The following is a 24,165-nucleotide window of genomic DNA, read 5'->3' as shown; positions in this document are numbered from 1 at the left end:
CCTGGAATTCTGTTCAGGAATTTTTGCCTGTGCCTATGAGTTCCGGTGTCTCTCCAACTCTATCTTGTAGTAGTTTCAAGGTTTCCGGTCTGACATTGAGGTCTTTGATCCATTTTGAGTTAATGCTTGTGCATGACGAAAGGCTAGGGTCAATTTTTAGTTTTCTGCATGTGGCTGCCCAGTTTTGCCAACACCAATAATTGAATAGGCTGTGTTTGTTCCACTGTATATCTTTGGCTCCTTTGTCAAATACAAGTTGACTATAGGTATGTGGTTTTATTTCTGGATCTGCTATTCTGTTCCATTGACATTCTGGTCTATTTTTGTGCCAATACCATGCTGTTTTTGTCATTATGGCTCTGTAGTAGAGTTCAAAGTCCAGTATTGTAATACCACCTACATTGCTCTTTTTGCCTAGAATTGTTTTGGCTATTCGAGGTCCTTTTTGTTCCATATGAATCTTTGGATTATATCTTCTATTTCAGTAAAGAATGTCTTTGGGATTCTGATGGGAATTGCATTGAATTTGTATGTCAATTTTGGCAGTATGGCCATTTTCACTATATTTGTTCTCCCTACCCATGAGCATGGGATGTCTTTCTATTTTCTGGTGTCCTCTTCAATTTCTTTCCTTAGGGTTTTATAGTTTTCATTAAATAATTCCTTTACATCTTTGGTTGTTAATTCCTAACTATTTTATTCTTTTGGGGGCTATTGTGAATGGGATCATTTTTTTTGATTTTGCCTTCTGTGTGTGTATTGTTGGCGTACAAGAAAGATACTGACTTTTGCAGGTTAATTTTGTATCCTGCCACTTTGCTAAAGTGGTTTATTAATTCTAAGAGTTTGGGAGTGGAGCGTATTGGGTCACTCAGGTAGAGGATCATGTCATCTGCAAATAGGGATTGTTTAATTTCTTCTTTCCCTATGTGGATCCCTTTGATGTCCTTCTCTTGCCTTATTGCTCTGGCTAAGAGCTCCAGCACTATATTGAGGAGAAGTGGAGAGTGGGCATCCCTGTCTAGTTCCTGATTTAAAGGTAAATGGCCCTAGGCTTTCTCCATTTAGTATAATACTGGTTGTAGGTTTGTCCTATATGTCTTTAATTATTTTAAGAAATGTACCTTTTATTCCTATTTTTTCTAGTGCTTTCAACATGAATGGATGTTATATTTTTTCAAATGCCTTCTCCGTGTCCAGAGAAATTATCATATGATTCTTATCCTTACCTCTATTGATATGATGTATTACATTGATTGATTTGCAAATGTTAAACCAGCCTTGCATCTGTGGGATGAAGCCTCATTGTAGGCTTTTTTTAAACTGTAGTTCTTTTGAGTTTTGACCAAGAGAGGTCTTCTTAGTTATCTTTTTCTGTTCATCTCTGGCATACAGCTGATTTACCCTTGGCTGTTCATGGGTCTCCCAATTCCCATGCATTTGCTCCCCCCCCCACCTACCAAAGTCTCCATGCATATAAGAATACCCTCACTCCTGAAGTGTCACACACTGTTTTCCTGAAAAAAGGTTCTTCCTTCAGTGAGAGTTTCAGAGCCCTGAACTGGAGACTTTTCTCTTTAGTCATCATCTGTGTGCCACTACTGTGGGCCTGAGGGGAATACTGTTTTGTTGTAGCTGTTTCCTCCATATAGTACTTGACCAGCATAGAGCAGTTATCAAGGAAGGAGTCCATTTTCCCCTTCCTCTCTGTTTAGAGAACAGGACTTCCTTGGTTTCTGCTTTTGTTTGTTTGTGTCATGGTTTTGTGTACTTGTTTTGTCTGTTCTTGTTGATATTTTCAGATGCCTGGCCTTCAGAGTCTCCAATAAGTGAAGTGATATAAGAAAATCACACAAGGGCAGTTAAAGACTATCTTGTTCTTCAGATTGACTCTACCTTCCTGACCATTTCATCACTCCACATGTTGCTGCTTTTTCAAACTCATTTTTGTCTACCATTGCAGTTCTCTGGCACATCCCCAACTGCCAGGTGACACGTAATTGCATACAATATCTAGGACTTTTAGTTGCACCTGGCATAACGGATAGGATAAAGTATGTATTTCATTTCATTCTCTCAGAAGTGAATTAAAAGAGGTTATTGCAATCTGTGAATGTTACCTTAAAAGGAGCTTGGACCGAGGCACAGGTGTAATCCTGGTACAGAGTCTATACATAGGACACAGGAGAGAAAAGAGTCTGATCATTCTGGTGGCATAGACAATGTGTATGCTAGTCTAGATTAGTCTAGACTAAGTCATCTGGTTTTACTCTCGGTGTGTGGTGGTCAGTGAAAGGCCTTGTCTGATGTTCTGTGGAGTTATGTTCACAAGAGGAGCATCAAGTTTACCTGAGCATGTGAGGCTTGTAGTGAGCAGCACCAGCGCCCAGATGCCAGACCTTTGTCTCTTACTCTCACACATACCACACTCCGGCTCCCCATTACAGCTTGGCAGCAGGGGATTAACATGATTTTCCTTGAAACCATTAGGCACTCTTTAGTAGGATATGCTGAAGTGAAGATTTTCTTTCCAAAGCCATGCTCACAAATCTCCCTTCAATGTTACCTGCAACATCCTAGAACATCCTCAGGCCAACTCTTGTGACTGCTTCTCAGAGTCTCCAAACCAGTGACCTCAAACACATTTCCAGCTTTCATTCACAGATCTCATGCATTCTAATGCCAAAGAGGCACACTCTTCAGCAGTCTATTTAAATTGAGCCTCCTAAGTGGTAGAGCTCTAGCCTTGAGAAAGTCCAAGGACAGTGCTCAGGCCCTGAGCTCAAGCCCAGGACTGGCAAAAAAAAAAAAAATTGAGCCTCCTGACCACTTAGCTCACCCACGTGGTGGTTCTGTTGGATCTAAGAAATTACAGTCTTTGGGTACAAGATTTGGAGAGATTTTATACAAAGGCATTGGCCTTTGAAACAGCCCAACCCAGACTTACTTCCTTCGTGTCTGCATTCTTCTGGCATTTCCTACTTTGTCCTGGGTCTGTTTTCTTTGTCTGTATGCAAGTGCCTTTGAACATTTGGGAATGAGTGTTAATTTACTTGTATGTCTCACACCAGTTGAGGCCACCAACTTAAGTAGAACTGTATGTAAAGCTATGCTGAACAATGTCAACATTTGAAGGTGACACTGCTCAGGTGCACACTTGTAGACATAGTCTAAGATGTTGGCATCAGGAGGCTTGATCCACAGCAACTAAGTAACAAGGTATGCACTGACAAAGCCAAGGCAGGTGCTGGTGGCTTGCACTTGTAATCCTAACTGCACAGGAGGCAGAGATCTGAGGGTCATGATTCAAAGCCAGCCGAGGCAGGGAAATCCATGAGACCCTTATCTCCAGTTAACTACCAAAAAAGCTGGAAATGGAGTGTGGTAGAGCGACATCTTTGAGAAAAAAAAAAACAGCAAAAATACAAGGCTCTGAGCTTAAATCCCAGTACTAGCAACACCCCCCACCCAAAAAAGATTATATGATTTATAGAAAAATATTATTCAAGTTAGGTTTTCATAAGGTAAACACATAAGGAAGGAAAAAATATCCTTGCTATATAAGAGCAATAGAGTTGTATAATGTAACTTAAATATAAGTTTAATATAAATATAACACATTTATATTTTAACTGGCAACACGAATATGCATGCATCAAGAACTAAATCTAAGAAGACATTCCAAAACTTTTTGGAGGAAATTCAGTATTTCATGGAAAGACATACAAATTTAAAGAAGCAAAACATTCTAAGAGTAGAAGTTTTGTCTTCTTTATTTGGGGGGCTGGTTCTGGGGTTTGAACTCAGGGACTTGCACTCTGGCTTTTTTGCTCAAAGCTAGTGCTTTTCTGTCTTAGCCACATGTCCACTTCTGGCTTTTGGTGGTTAATTGGAGATAATTGAAGTTTTTCTACTCAGGCTAGTTTTTGACCATGATCCTCAAAACTCATAGCAAACATTCTTAGCCAGGCACCTGGTGGCTCACGCCTGTAATCCTAGCTACCCAGGAGACTAAGATCTGAAGATTGTGGTTCAAATCAAGCTCAAGCATAAAGGTTTGTGAAACTTTTATCTTCAATTAACCCCCTACCACCAAAAAGCCAGAAACAGAGCTCTGGATCAAGTAATAGAGAGCTAGCTTTGTGCAAGAAAGCTCAAGGACAATGCTCAGGCCCTAAGTTCAAGCCCCAGGGGGGGCTGGCACTACAAAATAAAACATAAGTAACAGCCACCATTCTCTTGTAGTAACTATGATCAAGGATCATTTTTGCACCCTCATAGCTTCCTACGGTCCACAGTCCACACACCTAACAAAGGCACTTTGACTAGAGCTGCTACTACCTTGCTTCAAGCAGAATCACTCACACCTCCATTTAGCTAGCCACCAAAAGGGGACCCCCTTTAGCATTTTCTATCAGGTTGGCCTTCTTTTGAGGCAATGGTTAAAGCCTTGTCATACATCACACAGCACACAGCAGTGACCACTGCTGCTGCCCTTTTCCTGCAGGAAGCCATTTCCAGATAAGACACTGCTTAGTAGGGGTACAGTGTGCCCAGCGTCAAGGAAGTTCTCTGAATTAGGCAAAGGACTAAGCTAATTAAGGGGTAGGAGGCTGGGGAGTGTGGAGCCCATTTCCTTCAGGTAGGAAGAAAGCAGATGGATTTGCTAAATCAGAATGTGTGTCTGCTTTGGAATTGTCCATCTGTTTCTGACACAAGATGTATGACGCTGGTAACTGCAGAAGCCACTTCATTCTTTACATACTCCATCTGGGCTCTGTTCATCACTCCTAGGGGGATTTGTCATGCATTATTTTGTTTTTGTTTTTTTTCTCCTCCAGCTTTGTCTGAAATTTTGTGTAAAAAATTTAATGGGCATTTGAAACAAAAGTAGAATAATTCAAATACATTCTCCCCACTCCCCCAGAAAAAATGATGCAACTTCGGCATTTTTTTGTGTTCTTTTATGAGTCCAGGTGAATCATTTGTATTGAAATGTTAATTTGCTAGAGATTTTAAATCATTTTTGATACAGTGGTCCCAAAATTAATGTTGTTTCAGAAACCAACATTCTTGCATTTTGGTCTATTAGAACAAAAATGTCCTGCAAAAAAAAATCTGACTTATCGAAAAAAAAATCATACCTCTCAGGTAGGCTCCACTTGTCTTTCTGCCAATCTTAAATAAAAATGGGATTATTTTCCACTCAATAAGTATTCATGGATTGCTTATCATTATGTGATACTGGTAAACAAGGTTTACCAAGAGGCGGGGAACGTTGTAATAGTCTATAACCCAAATCGATTAAAGACAGGTATTAGTCATTATGAAAACCCAATTCATCACAGCCATTTCATCACAGTCATTGGCAGGGTGTCAGGGAAGACTTCTTGTGGATCAACAATGGATACAGTGCATTGCAGGCAGAAGGAGGGGGGCTGAGAGGTCTGGGGGAAGGATCGGAACAAGTCTTGGGACCAGTGTAGACTACATAGTGTTTCGTGTAAAATGGTATTTAGAATGAATCTGGGGACCTGGAGTGTCACTACAAAATGAAAGCCAAGACTGAGGAATTTCTTGCAAGGCAAATTCTACTCCTGCAGATGGATGTGCCACCAACAAGAGTCTGATTAGCCAGCATACAGGGTGAGCAGTCCACTCAGGTTTCATCTCTCATGTGCCATGGCCTCCTTTTCTGATTGGTCAGAACTTAGGTTCAAAAGTCTTAAGTGATTTGGCTCATTTGAAATGGGATCAAGAATCTTTTTTTTTTTTTACCCAATCAATTATCCTAGAGTAGAACATCCAGAAAGAAGCAGGAACAAGTTAGAAAAATAACCCACCCTTTCCTCCTAACAGCATGTACCTCAACTAAGGTTTAACTGAAAGAACAGGCAGACAGTGTAGATTGCATAACAATTTAGGAGAAGGCAGCTGCCTGGCAAAATGATGTTGCTTGTGCCAAGGAATCAGTTAAGGGGAAAGATTTAACATTTGCAATGCTGTGGACTGAGGCGGAAGTGTGAACGTCATGCAAGGACCCCATGATGTTAGTGAAGGATTGCAAAGAGAAGGCTATAATGATCTTTGTATCTGAATAAAGATTCTTTTGGAGGCACAGCATAGAAGAGCACTGGATATTGAGAAGCTACTGGAGCTGTGATGGAAGATGGTAGTGAGGCCTAGCAGGGGAGGAAATTGAGTGTGAGGTGGTAGCTAAAACCATTGGGAAGAGATGAGGAGGAGTCAATGGTAGCTTCTAATTGTCTACCTTCAACAGGTGAAAAAACATGTCTCCATGTGCAGATGAGAGTTTAGCTCTACAAAGTTGCATCTAGCAGCTAAAGTGCAAGACATCACAAATGGGGAAGATGAGAAGAAGACTATCTCAACAGGAAGTCACCTAGAAGACAAATAAACAGAAGTGTTTAGAAACTGGAGTACAGGAAAATAAAGCGATAAAGTCTTCCCACCAGTTTATGATAACTCTATTGTTATTGAATAATGTTCATTAAAATGATCTAACTCTGAGCAGACCTATAATACTAGCCAGAGGCTAAGGTCTGAGGACTAAAGTTCAGAGCCAGCCCAGCAGGACAGTCCATGAGACTCTTCTCTTCAATTAGCCACATGCAAAAAAAATAAATAAATAAAAATAAAACAAAGTGGAGTTATAGTTCAAGTGGTAGAATACTAGCCTTGAGCAAAAACATTTCAGGAACAGTACTTAGGCCTTGAGTTCAAGCCTCAGAACTGGCACCAAAAAAACAAACTCTATTTGAAGACTGAGCTTACCTGCTACCCTTGATTTTAATTATACAACATTCAAATAAACTCTATTAATAAGAGTTCATCAAGTCATGATGTGCTTTGGATCCTATATGGAGGTTTGCCCCCTCTATTAATTCAAATCAATTTATTTTCCCGTCTGTTCCATGAACAGTAAAATGACTTAAGAAAAGCCATGGCTACTGTAAAATTTCAGTCTAAAAACACCCACATAATGGTCATTTTCCTGATTTGATATTGTTACCTGTGCCAAGTGATTCATTGTGCAAAGTAAATGATAGATTCGTTCTCTGGATAATTGCTTTTTTAATCCCTGACAGAAGTCTAAATTCTGGCAATGTTTCATTCCAGGTGATTATGTTGTCATGACTATATATTTTGAGTTGAGTAGGAGAATGGGGTATTTCACCATTCAGACATACATTCCATGTATCCTGACGGTGGTGCTGTCCTGGGTGTCATTCTGGATCAAAAAAGATGCTACACCAGCCCGAACTGCATTAGGTAAGTTTCATTAAAAAAAATTTTTTTTCCATTCTCTTGGGCACCTTTAATACAGTAGCATTCATAAAATAATCTTCTAATGTAACTGATGTAATTTAGAAGGTAGGAGCTTTTTTCCTGATTCTTTAGATTTGTCTTCATTATTTAAATTCATACTTTTTATCTTTTTTATTTTTTGGTACTAGTAAGGGGGCTCCACTCAGGGCCTTGATGCTATATCCTAGCTTTTTAAACTCAAGGCTGCTGGCGCTTTACCACTTGAGTCACAACTCCATTTCCAGCTTTTGGGTGGTCAACTGGAGATAAAGAGTTTCACAGATTTCCTGCCTGGACTGGTTTTGCACTTCAAGACTCAGATTTCCGTAGCTAAGATTACAGATGTGTGCCATCAGCACTCGGCTATATATGTGCGTATGTGTGTGTGTCTCTGAGTGTGTGTGTGTGTGTCACCTGGAAGGTGGGAGGGAGGAAGGAAAAATGTGCGTTATGAAATACTGTGTAAATAATGTTCCTTTATTTTAAAATATTTAAAATAAAACATCAAACCATAAGAGAATTATTCAATGAGTCAAATGGTCAGTGTATGATATTGTTATGCCCTGATAAACTCATGGTAAACTGAAAGTATCTTGCCTCTGAAATGTACATAAAGACCTCATGTCAGTGACTTGTACCTGTAGTCCCCCGACTTAGGAGGTTCAGATGGGAAGATCACTGCAGCCAGCCCAGGGACATAAACCTGAGATGCTCTTATCGCCAGTCAGCCAGCAAAAAGTCAGAAGTGGAGTTGTAGCTGAAGTGGGAGATTGCCAGCTTTGAGAAAAAAAAAAAAGCCAAGCAAGAGCAATGAAGTCCTAAGAGAAGGGGAAGGGTAAGGAGGGGGAGAAAGAGAGAGGGAGGGGACAGCAGGCACTGGTGGTTCACACGGGAATTCTTAGCTACACAGGAGGCACAGATACAAAGACCAGTTTGAAGTCAGCTCAGGCAGGACAGCCTGTGGCACTTTAATCTCCAGCTGATCACTACAAAGCCATAAAGTGGAGCTGCGGTTCAAGTGGTAAAGCACCAGCACAGGGTGACAAAGGTAAAGGAAAACTCCTAGAAACCTAAGTTCATGCACCAGTACCAGCACCAAAGTAACTATAATAATAAAGAATGAAACCTGGCTTATAAACTCTGCAAAAATTAATAAGGAGAGTTGCATGCGAGAGTCAACAAGGATGGGGGATGCATCAATGGAGAGTGGAGAAGTAAGATGTGGTTGTGATGGTGGCATGGTATCCTTTGACAAGCTGGTGACCACTCCCCACACAGGCATCACCACGGTGCTAACCATGACCACTCTCAGCACTATCGCCAGGAAGTCCCTCCCACGAGTGTCCTATGTCACCGCCATGGACCTCTTCGTGACAGTGTGCTTCCTGTTTGTCTTTGCTGCTCTGATGGAGTATGCCACCCTAAACTACTACTCGAGCTGCCGGAAACCTGTGGTCGCAAAGAAGAAGACATCGGTGAGTGACAGAGGAGGCAGACATTTTCTTCTAGGAGGGGGGCTGGACATGTTCCTGGAAAACACACACACACACACACACACACACACACACACACACACACACACACACATCCAGGCAATTTCCCAATTAGATTCCTAAGCATCTGACCGAAGCAGATCATTGTGTACTGAATGCAGTGAGAATTTACAAGCTAGACAGATTCTGGAAATGGGTTGTTGTGTGTTTTGTTGGTTTTTTTTGTGATACTAGTGATTAAACTCAAGTTTTCTCCTTTGTCTGTAAGCTTTCTATCATTCAAACTCTCTCCCCTCTTGTTTTTCTTTCTGAGACAGTGTCTTATTAACATTACCTGGGCTGGCCTCAAACCTTGGTCCTCCTACCTCTGGCTCTTGGGTGGCAGGCATCAGAGCTGTGCAGCATCTCACCCAGCTAGGTTTAGTTTATATAGACTTTAAAGATGGCTCGCAACAAGGTGATTTGGGATGCAGACATCTACAGCAGTTTTCCCATTACTTTTTCTTCTTTTCATTCAGCTATTACATCCAGATTCCTCAAGATGGATTCATGAACGAATAAGCCTCCAAACGCCCTCCGTATGTATTGCCTGGCAGGTTCCAATATTCTTGAGTAGATCGACTAAATCAAACTTGCACCTGAAAGATACGTTCCTGCTCATGTACCCATGTACTGAGTACTGGTAATACTGCATGTACTCCATTAAAAGTATTTTGGTACTACTTTTTAAAAAAAGCACCTTAGAACATTTGCAAATTGGAGGAGAAAAATCAATCACAATCCTTGTACCCCCGAATTAGTGCATGGAATGCATATATGCATGGATATACATCTATATTGTATATGTATAGACACATACATGTATGTATATATGCACATGTATATAGGCGCATATAGACATATATGCCTATAGATATATGTCTATGAATACATATATGTCTGTAGGGTCAAACAAATGGCCCCACTAACTTTCCTTTTTAGCATTTGCTTACTTTTATTTGCATTTCTTATTTCTTGATGAGATGTTTTTCAATGTCTTCAATTTTATGAGTACTGTAAAGTAGCCATCTGCCAGTTATTTCTATGTTATTATGTTAGTGGTATTTGATAGAAAATTTGAAATTGTTACCTGCAGAACATATTAGGGCCATTGACCATTTGTAATGTGGTTTATAGTTCAGTTTTCATTGACTACATTAGCACTGGCATTTTCTATGCTTTGTTTATTTTTGGTGCTTGTCCTAGAGCTTGAACTCAGAGCCTGGCCACTGTCACTGAGGTTTTCCTGCTTAAGGTTAGTGTTCCACTACTTGAACCACAGTTCATTTTTGGCTTTTGGGAAGCTGACTGGAGATAAGAGTCTCACAGACTTTCCTGCTCAAGCTAGTTTGGAACTGCAATCCTTGGATCTCTGCCTCCTGAGAGGCTAGGATTACAGGTGTGAGCCACCAGAGCCCAGCTCCTGTGCCTTGTTATATATGCAGTTTCATATTGTCACATCTGTCAGCTTGTCATTTCAAGCTTTCTAAGTAGTTCAGCTCATTTTATGCTCACAACAACCCTTCCTACAGATGAGAAGAATGGAAGAATTAAGTCCTACTGATGTTGGGCAGTTTCAAAACAAATCTTCAATTATTCATGCATCTGAACCTTTAGCAAATAGATAAGCGGGAAGGCAGCGATCATGAAAAATTGAGAAATGTCTCATTCAACCACTATAGAGCACTTTTATCATCAGACAAAGTTTGCATAAGGGTGAAATGGTCAGGACTTTCCTCCCTTTAAGGAATTTCCAGCATGGGTTGCACCTCATCATCACAAGGATATGGTAATTGAGTGCATCTTCACTTAAGTTTCATAAGAAGACTTATTATTTGTACTCGGAAGTGTAGAATCAGGGGTGGGCTGGCAGAAGGTTAGTGGGCATGTCATTTTTACAGTTCTGGAAAGCCAACTGAGGCTTCCCAATAGAAGCAGACTAAAACGTAAGGGAAGGAAGAGGGCACAAGTTGGAACTACTACCAAGTCAGAGAGTACAAGTCAGAACTACTACCCTGAGGGCCCCAAGGACATGTTTTTCACACACAGCCAAGGGGCTGGGAGTTTAAGGAAAGAAATACTGACATCCTTGGTGTAGAAATGATAACTGACAAAAGCAGTTATAGAAATCTTCTAATGCAGGAGAAGAAAAAAGAAATTTCCTCAAAGCTAGAAAACTTTAAAAAAATTCAGGGCAACTGTTTAATGACCTCAAAGAAAGCACAAACAAAACAAAACAAAACAAACAAACCCCAAAAAACCCAATTTACAAACCAAGAGTGTCAGACTAGATAAGAAGACAAAAAAAAACAAAAATCAAACCTTCAACCTGAGCTCAGAGTACAAAGAAAACTGACTTTTTTCAGCCATTAGGTAAGAAGTGTCCCCATCTTAATTCCACCATCACTCACAAGACAAAAGCAAAAATGAACAGCACCCTTGCTGGAGTGATGAGGGACAAAGACCCAGCTCTCTGAGCATCAGCTCTGTGGGATGAACGGTGGTCCCCACTGCTCTATGCCTCAGCTTCCTGAAACACCAAATGGAGAAATTTCATGTGCTTTGCTTGTGCTCAAGAGGCATCGTAATGATTCAACAAGGTGCCATTTGCATTACACACACAGGCAAAGAAGAATAAATCCAGAACCCAGCATGGACAAAGATGACCTGGAAAGCATTCATGAAAACCATTGTCTTAGATGGTTTGAAATATTCATGACAAATGTAAAGTCATTGCTTCAACAATATAGAGTGTAGCTATATAAGACTCTGAACATTGTGACTTTTTTTCAGACTCGTAAAAAGGAATCCAGGTAATCTCAAATCCATGACCCATCAAGACACAGTGTTGTCTTGAATATTGGGTAGACTGCCTTTTGGTTTCTGTGACCGTAGGATTTCTGGTCCCTAAATGAAGACATGAAACCTTTCTGTTGTTTTCTTGCAGCTTATTGAAATCACCAATTTTTGGTGAGCTGTCATCTCTCCTACAGAGCTTCATTTTTTCTCTTTATTGCAGCAGTAGTAGTAGTACTTTGTGCTTGTATGGGGCTTGAGCCCAGAACCTTGAGTCTCACACTCAAGACTAGGTCTCTACCACCTCAATCACATCTCCCCTATGGCTCTATGCGGATTAACTGCAGATAAAATTCCCATGGACTTTCTTGCCTGAGCTGGCTTCAAACCTTGATGCTCAGATCTCAGCCTCCCTGAGGTGCTGGGCATGAGCACCTACACGCTCAGCTCTCTCTGAGCACTTTGATGTACTTGTTTCGCATTAGAGAAAGAACTATATTAAGAAGTCCCTGTTTGCTTCAAGTCAGCAGAAGAGTGGGCAGAAGGAAGACTTGAAGAGGCTGACATGCATTTAGAAATGGGCTCATCCTCCCTCCTCAATAATCTGGGAGACAAGAGTTCTAATACTGTGGTGTTGTTTTTCCTGCCTAGGAGTTGGAAGGGCCATCTAGCCTGGTTCTGGAGAACTGTAGGCTAGGGTGTCTGCCCTTTGTCTCCTTTACTTCGTAGCAGATACAAAACATACAGATCCAGCTAGACTTTGAATGCTCATGCTTGTCATCCTAGCTACTCAGGCGGATGACATCTGAGGAACACAGTTCAAAGCCAACCCGGGAAGGAAAGATCATGAGACTCTCATTCCAGTTAACCACCCAAAAGCCAGAAGTGAAGCTGTAACACAAGTGGAATATGCTATCCTTGATTTAAAAAAAAAAAAAGCTCAGGGACAGTGCCCCTGAGTTTAAGCACACACACACACACACACACACACACACACGGTCAGTCGTATCGATCTTAGAATTTCTCTTGGGATGTTTTCCTTGCATCTTCCGATGATTATGATGTTAATTCTTTTTCCCTACAGAACTATTCTCTCCTTGACATGAGGCCACCACCACCTGCGATGATCACTTTAAATAATTCTGTGTACTGGCAGGAATTCGAAGACACCTGTGTCTATGAATGTCTGGATGGCAAGGACTGCCAAAGTTTCTTCTGCTGCTATGAAGAATGTAAATCTGGATCTTGGAGGAAGGGGCGGATTCACATAGACATCTCGGAGCTGGACTCCTACTCACGCGTCTTTTTCCCCACGTCCTTCCTGCTCTTTAATCTCGTATATTGGGTTGGGTACCTGTATCTTTAAGGCTTTCTTTTCATGATGAGTGAGGAGCATTTGATTCATATTCTTCCCCTTCTGTCACTCCCCCCACCTCCAGACTAGTAGTCACAATTGGGAAGTAGTTAATTGGGAGTAACAAGGAAAGACGTTGCTCAATCCTATCTGAAGTTATGTTACCATTCATTCAATAGCACCAGAAGTATGTGGCAAATATTTCAATATGCATCTCTCTCGCGTTCTCTCTCTCTCTCCCCCCCCCGTCTCTCTCACACACACACATTCACAGTCACCCTCACTCACACACACAAATTCACCCATGGCAATTGAATTTTCAAGTGTTATTCTAGTCTTGCTTAATCCCTTACTGAATCTGTGATTTGGTGCTGTTCACGTGTGAGTTTGGGATGTTGGAAGCAGCTGGGAATGGTGGTCACAAAGGAGTGTGTAAATCGGGCAAGCATATACCTAAGAAGTTCTCTGAGGCCCATGCCCATTAACATAGCTTCTCTGCACACCCACCTGGCACCAAGCCTCAGTGTGCATGGCACCCTGGAGAGAGCCACAGTCACAATGTCCTCAGCCAGCCCTGCATTCACACAGGTTCAGGTGGGAGCAGCCATGTGCATTTTCACAGCACTGTCCCTCTGTGGGTCCTCCTTCTCTCTGTCACCACTGTTGTTAGTCTTGGAAGGAAGGGTCTCTGTGCACTGTTCAGACACAGTTCCACTTGAGGAGCACACAGAATATATGATATATGATTTCCAAAACTGTCTTGTAGCAGAAGCAAAAGGTGTTGATTATCTCTGAATATACATTTTATTCCACATTCTTGAATCTCTACAGAATTTAAATATTGGGTTTTTAGGCTAGTTGAATTTGAGTTTTAACATGTCCCCTCTATAGATAGCAGTTAGGGATTCAATAATTGTCTTCATCTTGCAAAGAAAGACATACTAGAATACTGAAAATATCTTCCAGAATGTCAAAGAAATGTAAAAAGACTTTCAAAATTTTCTTCGTGAATATTTGTTGCAACTAAACCAATGCAGATGCAAAAAGTGGATAATGGTTATCATCAATTGTATATTTTGATGAGCAAAATTATTTTATACTTTAAAATATGAACCAGTAGCAAAATTCCAAAGAAAAAAATCTACCACCATCCCAAATCAATTACTCTTTTGATATTTTTATAATACAAAGCCAACCTGCTTCTTGACATTAGTTCTTTGTTTCAACTGGATGCCATTCATAAGAAAAAGTCCTACTAGGTAGTTAAATGCTTTGACATGACTAAATTTTAGTACCAAACTGTTGTGCTTCTCATTTTTCCTCACATAGGAAACTGATTTCCCTTATTGGAAGCCATGAATTTTGCAGTTACTATGAATAAACTATCATTAGTCAAAACAAGAAAAAGCAAAACATTATTCAGATACCTATGTAAAGGTAATGATTTCACACACTTTATTCGATGCATACCAAAGAAAGGAGATGGAAGTTGAAGAGAAGAGAAAAAAAGAACAAAAACACATTGAAATGAGGTATGTCTATCTTATTTGATACTGTTTTATACCAAATGAATGTGAAAATATACATACATAATCACACCATTTTCAATGAAGCGTGAGGTATTTAATTCATTTCCCCTTTGCCTTTTGGTTTGGTAGTTTTGCTATGTAAACCACAAGTCGATCAGCTTCTTCTTAGCAAATTTCAATTTAAAAAAATAATAAATGCTTCTAGGGAAATGAGTTGAAAGTACTGCCTTGGATGAAATTTCTCCTCTATAGGGGAAGTCTACCTGTTACTAGATTAGTCATGTCACTCAAGTATAAAGAACTGCTCCTATCCTATATGTGCAGGCTTTACCTAGGAGAAGCTCTGACCAAAGAATTACACAGAACTGAGTGAAATGAACAAATAGTATGACACAATTGCCTATGTCATAAAATTATAAAAAATAACAATATGAAGAATATTAACATGCCAGATTTTTTTAAAAAAAGTTCTGCAGAGAACTAAGTTTTGAAGTGAAATTTTACTGGAGAGGAAACTTTGAAACATTTTTTAATACTCTAGATTTGATCCCATGTTCACCTTAACACAATGCTATATAGGATGTCTCTTAATTTCAAAATCACTCAATTAGGAACCTTCACTGAATTTTACATATAGAACATATATATTAATAGCCTCTTTTTATTTTTTCATATATTTTTATTGTAATTAATAGAAGCGTTACATTATATTCACACATTATATTCACATTGATACCCTTTCTCATGTCTTGGTCCCCATTTCCCTCCACCCACCAATGCCTCTCCTCTTGTTTTCCCCCCTTCCCTATCCTATTTCAAATAACCAATCAACCATATATACAATATATCAGATAACAAGGTGAAATACTGTTAACAATATGAGATAACCAAGGAACAGCAAAAGAGATGAGAGATAACATAGTACATTAAGGACAACCATCACTCATTATATGGCTTTTGTTTCTATATCCTAGAGGTCCTTTCATTTAGCGTCTTACTGTATGGCCTTATGTATCTAGGTTTTGTTCTATTGTAAATCTCTGCTAGGAGAGCCCAAGGTTTCTACTGATTATGACAAATGAGAGAAACCATAGAGCCTATGTTCCTTTGAGTCTGGCTTACTTCACTTAATATGATTTTTCCATTTTCACTTAATATGTCTTTCCATTTCCTTACAAATGGTAGCCTCTGTTTTTCTGAATTCAGGTTGGAAATCTTCCCAACCTCATCCATCTTCCTGATCAAAGCATAGGAGTTCATAGCTTCTACTCCATGAAGGGGAATCTTCAACTCATGACTCTTAAGAGACAATGGTTAATAAAACATGAAATAGACTGCATATTTAGTCATCTTCCCACTAAGAAAGTCTGACTGAAAAAGAACCGACACATCTCCCTGGAGTGAGCTGATAGCCTTTTTCTCCATATTATTCACATCTTCCCTGTCAATCTCAATTCCTGAGATGAAACTTTTCAGCCCCCAAACACATGAGAGATGTGTGTGCCTTACTTAGTGCAAGTTCCATCCAGTGGACATTGTGATGATTAAAAAAAGATGACTCAAGACTTATATTCATATAGCTAAGAAAGAAAAGAAAGATTTTATAGGGAAGGTACCCTCCCAAAACACTCCAGAATTTCCGCTGTCCTCCACTTTTAATGGGTCAGGGTACAGTCTGTTTATTGAACAACGGGCATATTCCTAGAGGTATATAACAGGATGTCCAGGAAGAAGTAAAGATTAAGTATGTGCAGACACTAATTGGTCCTTAGACAGGATCTCTATGTAGTGTCAAGCACTCAGGATTCTATGTCTTTACTCCAATGTCTAGGTCAGTTGTGCACATGCGTACACACACACACACACACACACACACACACACACACACACACACCAGCAGTTTTCTGCTAGCATCAAGCTTTTTGGGAACACTCCATCCAATCATACTTCCTACACCCCTACATGGGCTCTAGGGTCTCCATGCCTCAGGTGCAGACTCAAGGGCTTTTAAAGAATGATTGAGTTAACCAGGCATCTATAATCATAGCTACCCCAGAGGCTGAGATCTGAGAATCACAGTTCAAAGCCAGCCGGGGCAGAAAAGATTGAGACTCTTAGCTCTGCCAGAAACCTGGAAGTAGTGCTGTGGCTCAAAGTGATAAGAGCGCCAGCCTTGAGCAAAAGAGCACAAGGACAGCAACCAAGCTCTGAGTTCAAGCCCCACAACCAAAAATAACAACAGGATAACAGGATGATGGGGTTTATTTTAATACAAAGGAAGTAGAGGGGAGATGAGGGAAATGCAACTCTCCTTTGCCAAGAGGAGTGATTAAGAGGCATTGGGACAGGTCTACCCAGCACTGCCCTAGCGTGTTCTGTGGGTGCAGCTGAAGAATGCGTGAGTGGAAGTCATCTGAGTGACCAACACTTCAAAGGTGCTAGTATCCCTTTCCAAAGCACTCTGAGCCAAGGAGATGACAGTCCTGTGTTTTGACATAGAGTCCAAATTCCTGACCACTGTGGTTTGTATTTTAAAATTGTGACTCTTTCACACTGCATACTGGGTGAAAGACAGCAGAAAAGTATTTCACATATTATTGGAAATAGAGAAAAATGCCTTGTTACAGAGCCTAGGAAGTCTCAACACTACCATCTAGAACAGACTCCCAGATGCTGGAAAGAGAAAGATAATATTCATATAGTTTACTCCAAACCCAGCCAATACTGCCCCTGATATATCCAAAGGATGCCTTAAAATAAAACAAAAAGCCCACAGAATACACATCTTGCAAGAGTTTTTTCTTTTCCATTTCCTGCAGTCAGCTCCATTTCATTGTTTATACATGGATTAAAATAGGATTTCATTTCTTTCTAGGACAAAGCCTTCTTAATTTTGCCTCAAGTCAGTCCAGTTTTTTTTGTGAATTTTTCAGATGGGAAAATATTTGTCCTCCATTGTAAACCATGTTCATGCCACCTGTGGGAAATTAAGAGCAATGTGGACGTCCACAACTGCTGTCCTTGAGATGTGATATTAGTGTCCATGGAGAATCTTCTCAGCCAGTCATTCAGGCAATAGCTTGCTGCGGTAAAATTAAATTTAGGCTCTGTGGCTCTACAAAAATGTTACAATGGCAATGATGGAAGAGAGAGGCTTGGGACAAGCAGCCCCATTTTTACATCAGCCAGTGCTTGCCACACCTCAGTAGCAAAGGGCCACTCGTTACCAAAAAGGGCTAGAAGACAACACAAAACAAACCTCTGCTTTCTTGAGATTTGTGGAGTTTATTTTTTTAATCTCAGCTGCCAGGCTGGTAACTTCATGTGATTTCCTTTGAGCCTTGGAAAATTTTTTCACTGGTCTCTTACTATTATATTTACTACTCAATTAGTCTAAGGCACCAAGCATTTAGAATCTTGCTTTGGGATCTTGTACTTTGTGTTTGAATGCTGAGAGTTTATAAACTATATATACATCAGAGTTTTCACCTTCAATTTCTATTAACAAGTCATGACCAATGTGAGATAAACATAATGTGATATAAATAAGTACACATTGAAATGTCCAAGTCCATTTATATTGATGAACTATTCACTTGGGAAAATACAGGTTTAGAAAGCTGTCAGGAAATTGGGAGCACCAGCTTTTGAATGCACTTCGGATATACAGTTTATGATTTTTCTCCTGTGCCCCTTTCAAATAGCCCTTTATCAAGGAAGTGCACACTTCAGATATAGTTCTTTTTCTCAGTTTGGCCTTTGGGGCAAAATTAGGGTAAAGAAGTTAGTAGTACCAAGATGAGCACTGGTGGCTCATACCTCGAATCTCAGTGACTTAGTAGGATGAGATCTAGAGATCACGGTTCAAAACTAGCTTGGGCAGATAGATCTAAGAAACTCTTACCTCCACCTAACCAGCAAAAAGATGGAAGTGGAAGTATGCTCAAGTGGTAGAGCATCAGCCTTGAGCAACAAATACCAAATGAAAGTTTAAGGCCTTGAGTTCAATCCCCAATAGCAGCATATTTGTACTGTCAATATGATCACAACCAAAGAACTACAAAATTAACAAATTGTTCACAATAAACAGCAAGCCAATCTTTGATTCCCTATTAACTTTCATACTATTATGAAAATAGATCTGTATTGTTACGTGTGTGGGTAAAACAATAACTATGAGGCTCCAGTGGATCATGCTTGTAAATTTAACTAGGAAGGAGGCTTGAGATTTGAGGATCAAGTTAGAAGCTGGCCATGGAAGAAAAGTCTGTGAGAATCATCTCCAATTAACCACCAAAAAACTGGAAGTTTTAGAGATGGTACAAGTGGTAGAGAGCACCAGCCTTGAACAAAAAAGCCAAGGAGAATAGGAGAGTTCAAACCACGGTAATTAAGTACACACACACACACACACACACACACACACACACACACACACACAAGCTATAAACTAAGATGACAGGAAAGCAACTCAAATGCTCATTATTTATGGAAGACTAAAATCTTTTTTAAGTATCTGATAGTTTTAAATACAGGACATCATGTCATTTCCACTATAATTTTCTTCTGATGACAAGCTAGCAAATCCAAAAACAGAAGCTTGGTCTAGTTCTATTAAGGTCAAGAGAGAGGATGCTTCTATTTAGTTAGGCAGCTAATTAGTTATTCACCAACCATCCTACAGTCAAATGCTTTATTGCATTTTTTGTTTTTTTAATGCTATTAATAAGTCCTCTTTAAATTTTAATATTCTGTTTATAGAAATGGGTAATCTTCATACCCACTAAACCACTAGTCCCTACCAAGTTTTCCAGGTTTTGAGTTTATCAAATGGAGTTTTTCAGATTGTATTATACCACCACCCTAAATGTACCTATACCACCACCACCCTAAATGAGCACTATTTGAATTTGCAATAATTCAGATAATCTGTTTATATAAGCACCAAGTTTTACCACTTCACTGTTGGCATTTGTAAATACAATGCGAGGTTTTCCTGCTCAGTGACCACGTGACACAGAGTGAAGGAATGACAGCTCCTGGGGGGGAGGAGACTGTTCTCTAGTGAAGAGCCAGTCCTCTCTATCCATATCGCTGTTCAATTGAGCAGGTGAAGAACAACAATTGATTCTCAATAATGAAATCCAAAGACTGGGCAGGTTGCTGCTAGATTTTGCTCTTTTTTAGATTCCCATGAGGTTTTGTTTTTTACCCCATCAAAAACAGAGAGAGAGAAAGAGAGACAGAGAGAGAAAGAAAGAGGGAAAAGAAAAAAATTTAGTCTCTCCTTCATAACCATGGGTTCTAAGTCTGTGGTTTTAACCAGCCAAACATGGGAGGTATTTTAAGACATTGTGTCTGAACTGAACACATAGCAGACTTGTTTTCCTTGCCATCCTTTCCCAAAACAATGCAGGGAAACAGCTCTTGTGTTAGGTATTTTAAGTCATCTGGGGATGATGTAAGCATACAGGAACATGTGCAAATAGTCTGTGCAAATAGCGTATTGTGTTATTTAAGCATCAGCACGCCTTGTCTTGGGGGTTCTGGAACCCAATCCCCCACAGATTCTGAGGGGTAACAGCAATGTTTACATTTCCTCTAACAGCCTTAGCCCCAGATTTGTCCTCCAACCAACCCAATGAAGTGCTATCCGAGTGAGAGAACAGACAAACAGCCAACATACTGAGTAGAATCCATATTCCTTAAATCACATGACAGCCAACACAGTGGTTTCTGTTCCTCATGATAATCAGACTTCCTAAGACCAGGACACTGCCACTTGCCCCTTTTTATAGAAGGACTCAAAGTTCTCATTTTTCAATCCCACCTTTATTTTCCAAATACAAAGCATTTTGTCAACTGTACTCGATAATGATCTGTGGAAGAAAGACCTGATCTTCAGATCCTCAGCAGTTACTTTGTGAATATTTTGAGGATCAGGATGGTGGCAGTAAGAGCTGTGCACAGGCAAGCTAGGGGAAGTGAAGGGTTTTCCAGCATCTTCTTTCCACCCAGGACAGGCTGACTTCTCAATCTGCAAGCCTAAGGCCTCTCCCAGAGCCAGTGGAAATGGCGTGGCTACCCTGGGTGAAGTTTCCTGGGGTGAGTGTTAAAGATCCTCAGGAGCTTTAGTCTGGATGAGTTATGCACAGCCATTAAACACAGGCTCAGTCTGCATTCCTTGGTCTAAAGATTACTGGGAAGGAAGAATGTGTGATTTGAAGAGATTTCCTGGAAACATCTTAAGGAAAAGTCTTCACCCATTATCAAGATTCTCATTTTTCAGGAACAAATGTTACGTACTTTGCTTTTTAGTAGTATTTAGTATACCAATATTTATCAAATACTGTTCATGCTTAGAAAAACAAGGTGATATCACCACCATCATCACCACCACCGTTGTCTTAACTACTTCAACTTTTCTTTCTGAGCCTTTAGATTCAGACTATACACCAAGGGTTAATCTCTCTTCCAAACTGTACCAAAGTTAGGGCCTAATGAAAGGAGGGAAAATGAGAAAATGTTATGTCCGTTTAAATTAGTTATTAGATCACAGACTCAAGCTTTCCCACCAAGAACCTTTTCAGGCCTGCTTTTGCCTTTCAGCAGGTCTGTTGTCTACCCTGCCTCAAGCAGAATTTGAAAGCACTGCAGAGAACATTTCGCCCATTTCCTCATTCCCCCTTTTTCTTTTGGTCACTTTCCTTCTTTTATCTCATTTGCCTTTTGGAACATCATTTGCTTAAAGATAATATCTGAAGAGGTCAGGAACTGTTCTCTAGTGTGGAGATGTCTCGGGAAAACTCCAACTTTTGTTTCTCAGAAGGACAATCACTCTATTTCTCTTATTGTTTCTAAGTTTTCCTTCCCAATAATACAGCTTTAGCTTTTTTCTTTGAATAGAAATAGACACTGGAAAAATATATACTAGTGAAGTTTTAAGGTGTTCATTGTTATCTCCTTTTAGAAGAAACTATTTTATTGCAACATCCTAAATGACATGTTCAATCATCCTTTCCAAATGGCTGATTTTGTGCTCGTGAGCAATGTTTACACGCTACCGTCTATATAGATGTATGTTATTCTTTATACGAGCAGCTCCTGGACTGAACATAAGGTTCATTTTTCAGAAGTGTTTTCTAAGACAGATTCTTAAGACAGCAGCAGTGGTCAGGAACTGGACCATATATCTTGTTTAGATTAAGGGGCCACCTTGAGTTTACATGCAGTGATGTATATGTGTTTGTATGTACAGTGGTAAAACTGGACAACTTATTCTTATGTGTATAACTCTACCCATCACTCCAAATTTAGCTGAAACAAGTAGACAGGAGCACAGTTTCCTAGTGATAGCTTATTAGCTTACTAAGCCTCTGATTAAGGCAAAAACAAGTAAAAATAAAAAAATCAAAGAAGAAAGGGAGAGTGGGAGAGGGGAAGAAAAGACAAAAGCAGAGCTGGAGGAAGTGATGACGGTGTATGTTGCTTTTTCTTTCATGTGGAACCACGTTCTTTATCTAAGCAAGCATGCTGACTCCTGATGACAAACAGATGTGGAATCTGAATGAGCCAGTCTCACTTCAAGAGCACATCTGAATGACATGTGGATCATTTCTGCATTGTGGCTAAGCGTATGTGATGAGCTCAAAGTAGTACTTGAGATGTAGACAGCAAAGAAGCATCACTACCGCTTGCTTAGAAAGCCGTGTTCTCACATAATTCTAGGGAAGAAGCATGGGGTCTAGCTGGAAGCTTGAGTGGAAATTTAAAGCAACCTTCACAGGGTCCTGAGGGATGCTCTAGGAAGAAAGGGATGGCAGCAGAGAGGCCTAGATTGGGCCATGTCTGTTTCCATGGAGTCCCTTTTTGACTGGGCAGCCATGGTTCACAGGAAAGAGAAAGCTGAACGATGATCTAGAATCCTAAAGCATTTTGGAACAAGTTCTTGAAGCCAGTGTAGACAACTTGATGTGAACATGGAAGGAGGGATGCACCCTGCCTGGGTAACCCCAAAGCCCCCCGTCCCTCTGCCATTCCGAGTGGGCTTGGGGGTCCTGGCCCCTGGTGACTGGGCCTTCTTAGACGGGATCTCCTCCCCTCCCACGGAGGTCGTGACTCCCCGCTATCCGTGCAGCTCGTGGTGTCCTAGTGAAATGAGACGTGCCTTGGCGACCAGGGCGGTGTCGCGCCCTGCTTTGCGCGTCCCGTCCCCACCACGCCCTCTGGGCCATGCCCTGCCGGAAGCCAACGAAGCCTTGTGGCTGGGCCGCCCTCTGTATTTGTATTTGGATTCCTACCTTTGTATTTCTAATACAAATAAATGCACATGTTGTCAAAAGATACCAAAAGGATGTGACTTTCTGCTTCGGAGAACTGGCCAGGAGGGTGCCCGGCTGGAGTCAGGGGTATGGGGTCTCTACAGAGCCTTGCCTGCTTGGAGAGATGATGCCCTGTGGGCCCTCTCCTATGCTCACATCACGGGAACCCCACCCAAGCTCAGATTCTCTGATGAAGAGGAGCTGGTGTTTTTGGTGTTTTTGTCCTCTGGCTGAACGGACTAGAAGAAAGAACTCCCAACATGTAATCCCTCAGAAAGTCAACAAATTAAACCCTTCAAAATAAGCACTTGAGAGGGTAGACACAAGAAGAGAAGAAATGCACTCAAAATTCAATGTATAGCCTACAAAACTAAGCAAAAAGTTGGTTGGGAGGGATGAGGGAGAACCATAAACGGTGTTCCATTGATTAAGATGCATTATATTCACAAAGTGCTTGGTTGAATGGCAGCTCCTTTGTACAACTATTTAAAGATACATTTGAAAACTAAGACAAAAAAGAAAAAGATAAGAAGGGGTCAGTTTCCAAAGGAAGCTCATTCTCCACTCCTGGTAAGTGCTGGAATACAGAACACTCTACCCATCCATGAAGTGAAACCCCTCACCCATGGAGAGCTCCCAAAGGAGGTATTATAGCCAGTGCCAGCATCCAGGTCTCCCAGAAGCTTAACCAACTTAAGGAAAAGATTCAAGTCCTCTGTACCATCAGCACCTCCAAACCCAGAGCTGACATCCATTAAAAGCTCAGCAAAAGTGCCCTCAAATGTGCTACAACCCCAAATGGACCACTAGGGCTGGTGGTTCATGCCTTGTAATCCCCACACTCTGAAAAATGAAGGTCACCAGTTCAAAGCCAGCCTAGATCAGAGGAGTTAAAACAAAGAAAAAAATAAAGGAAAACACAAGGGGAAAAAAGGGAAGGGAGGAAGGGAAGGAAGGATAGAAAAGGGAAGAAGGTAAAATAAACAAAAAGAAATTAAATCAAACAAAAGGATGTCTTGGCCTCTTCAAACAAGATGCAAAAATAGATGCTAATCTTCTGATGAGGGAGTGAAATTCTAAAATAAATTTAAAAATTTGTAGAACTCCAGCACATCTTACCCAAGGGAGGGGAAATAACTGAATAAACCCAACAAGTGAGAAAATGTAAGCCTGAGGGGACTCATTTCCTGAAAAGAAAAGCTTATTTAAAAATGGAACGTCTGGGACCAGGAATGTGGCCTAGTGGTAGAATATTCACTTAGCATACACATACCACATACACAGAAAAAGCCAGAAGTGGTGCT

The 24,165-nt window shown here is 40.5% G+C and overlaps 1 protein-coding gene across 4 annotated transcripts in view; it reads left to right on the top strand.

The window, feature by feature from the left end:
* The window catches only part of Gabrg3 (gamma-aminobutyric acid type A receptor subunit gamma3), a 226,897-nt gene extending 212,147 nt beyond the window's left edge, over positions 1–14,750 (top strand). For 3 of the 4 annotated variants that reach the window (XM_090321809.1, XM_090321810.1, XM_090321808.1), the window contains exons 7-10: positions 7,141–7,293; positions 8,608–8,804; positions 9,341–9,400; positions 12,742–13,300. In XM_090321809.1, the coding sequence (XP_090177935.1) occupies positions 7,141–7,293; positions 8,608–8,804; positions 9,341–9,400; positions 12,742–13,023 (692 nt within the window). In that variant the 3' untranslated portion in view covers positions 13,024–13,300. Of the gene's footprint in view, positions 1–7,140; positions 7,294–8,607; positions 8,805–9,340; positions 9,401–12,741; positions 13,301–14,340 lie in introns of those variants that run through there. The other variant, XM_090321811.1, reaches the window with a different exon arrangement.
* Positions 14,751–24,165: the final 9,415 nt, after the last annotated feature.

Source organism: Megascapheus bottae, chromosome 30 (assembly GCF_031878675.1).
Source record: "Megascapheus bottae isolate mThoBot1 chromosome 30, mThoBot2.hap1, whole genome shotgun sequence".
Classification (NCBI taxonomy): domain Eukaryota; kingdom Metazoa; phylum Chordata; class Mammalia; order Rodentia; family Geomyidae; genus Megascapheus; species Megascapheus bottae.
Note: the sequence above shows the minus strand (reverse complement) of the source record. Positions and strands in the feature narration are given on the sequence as shown.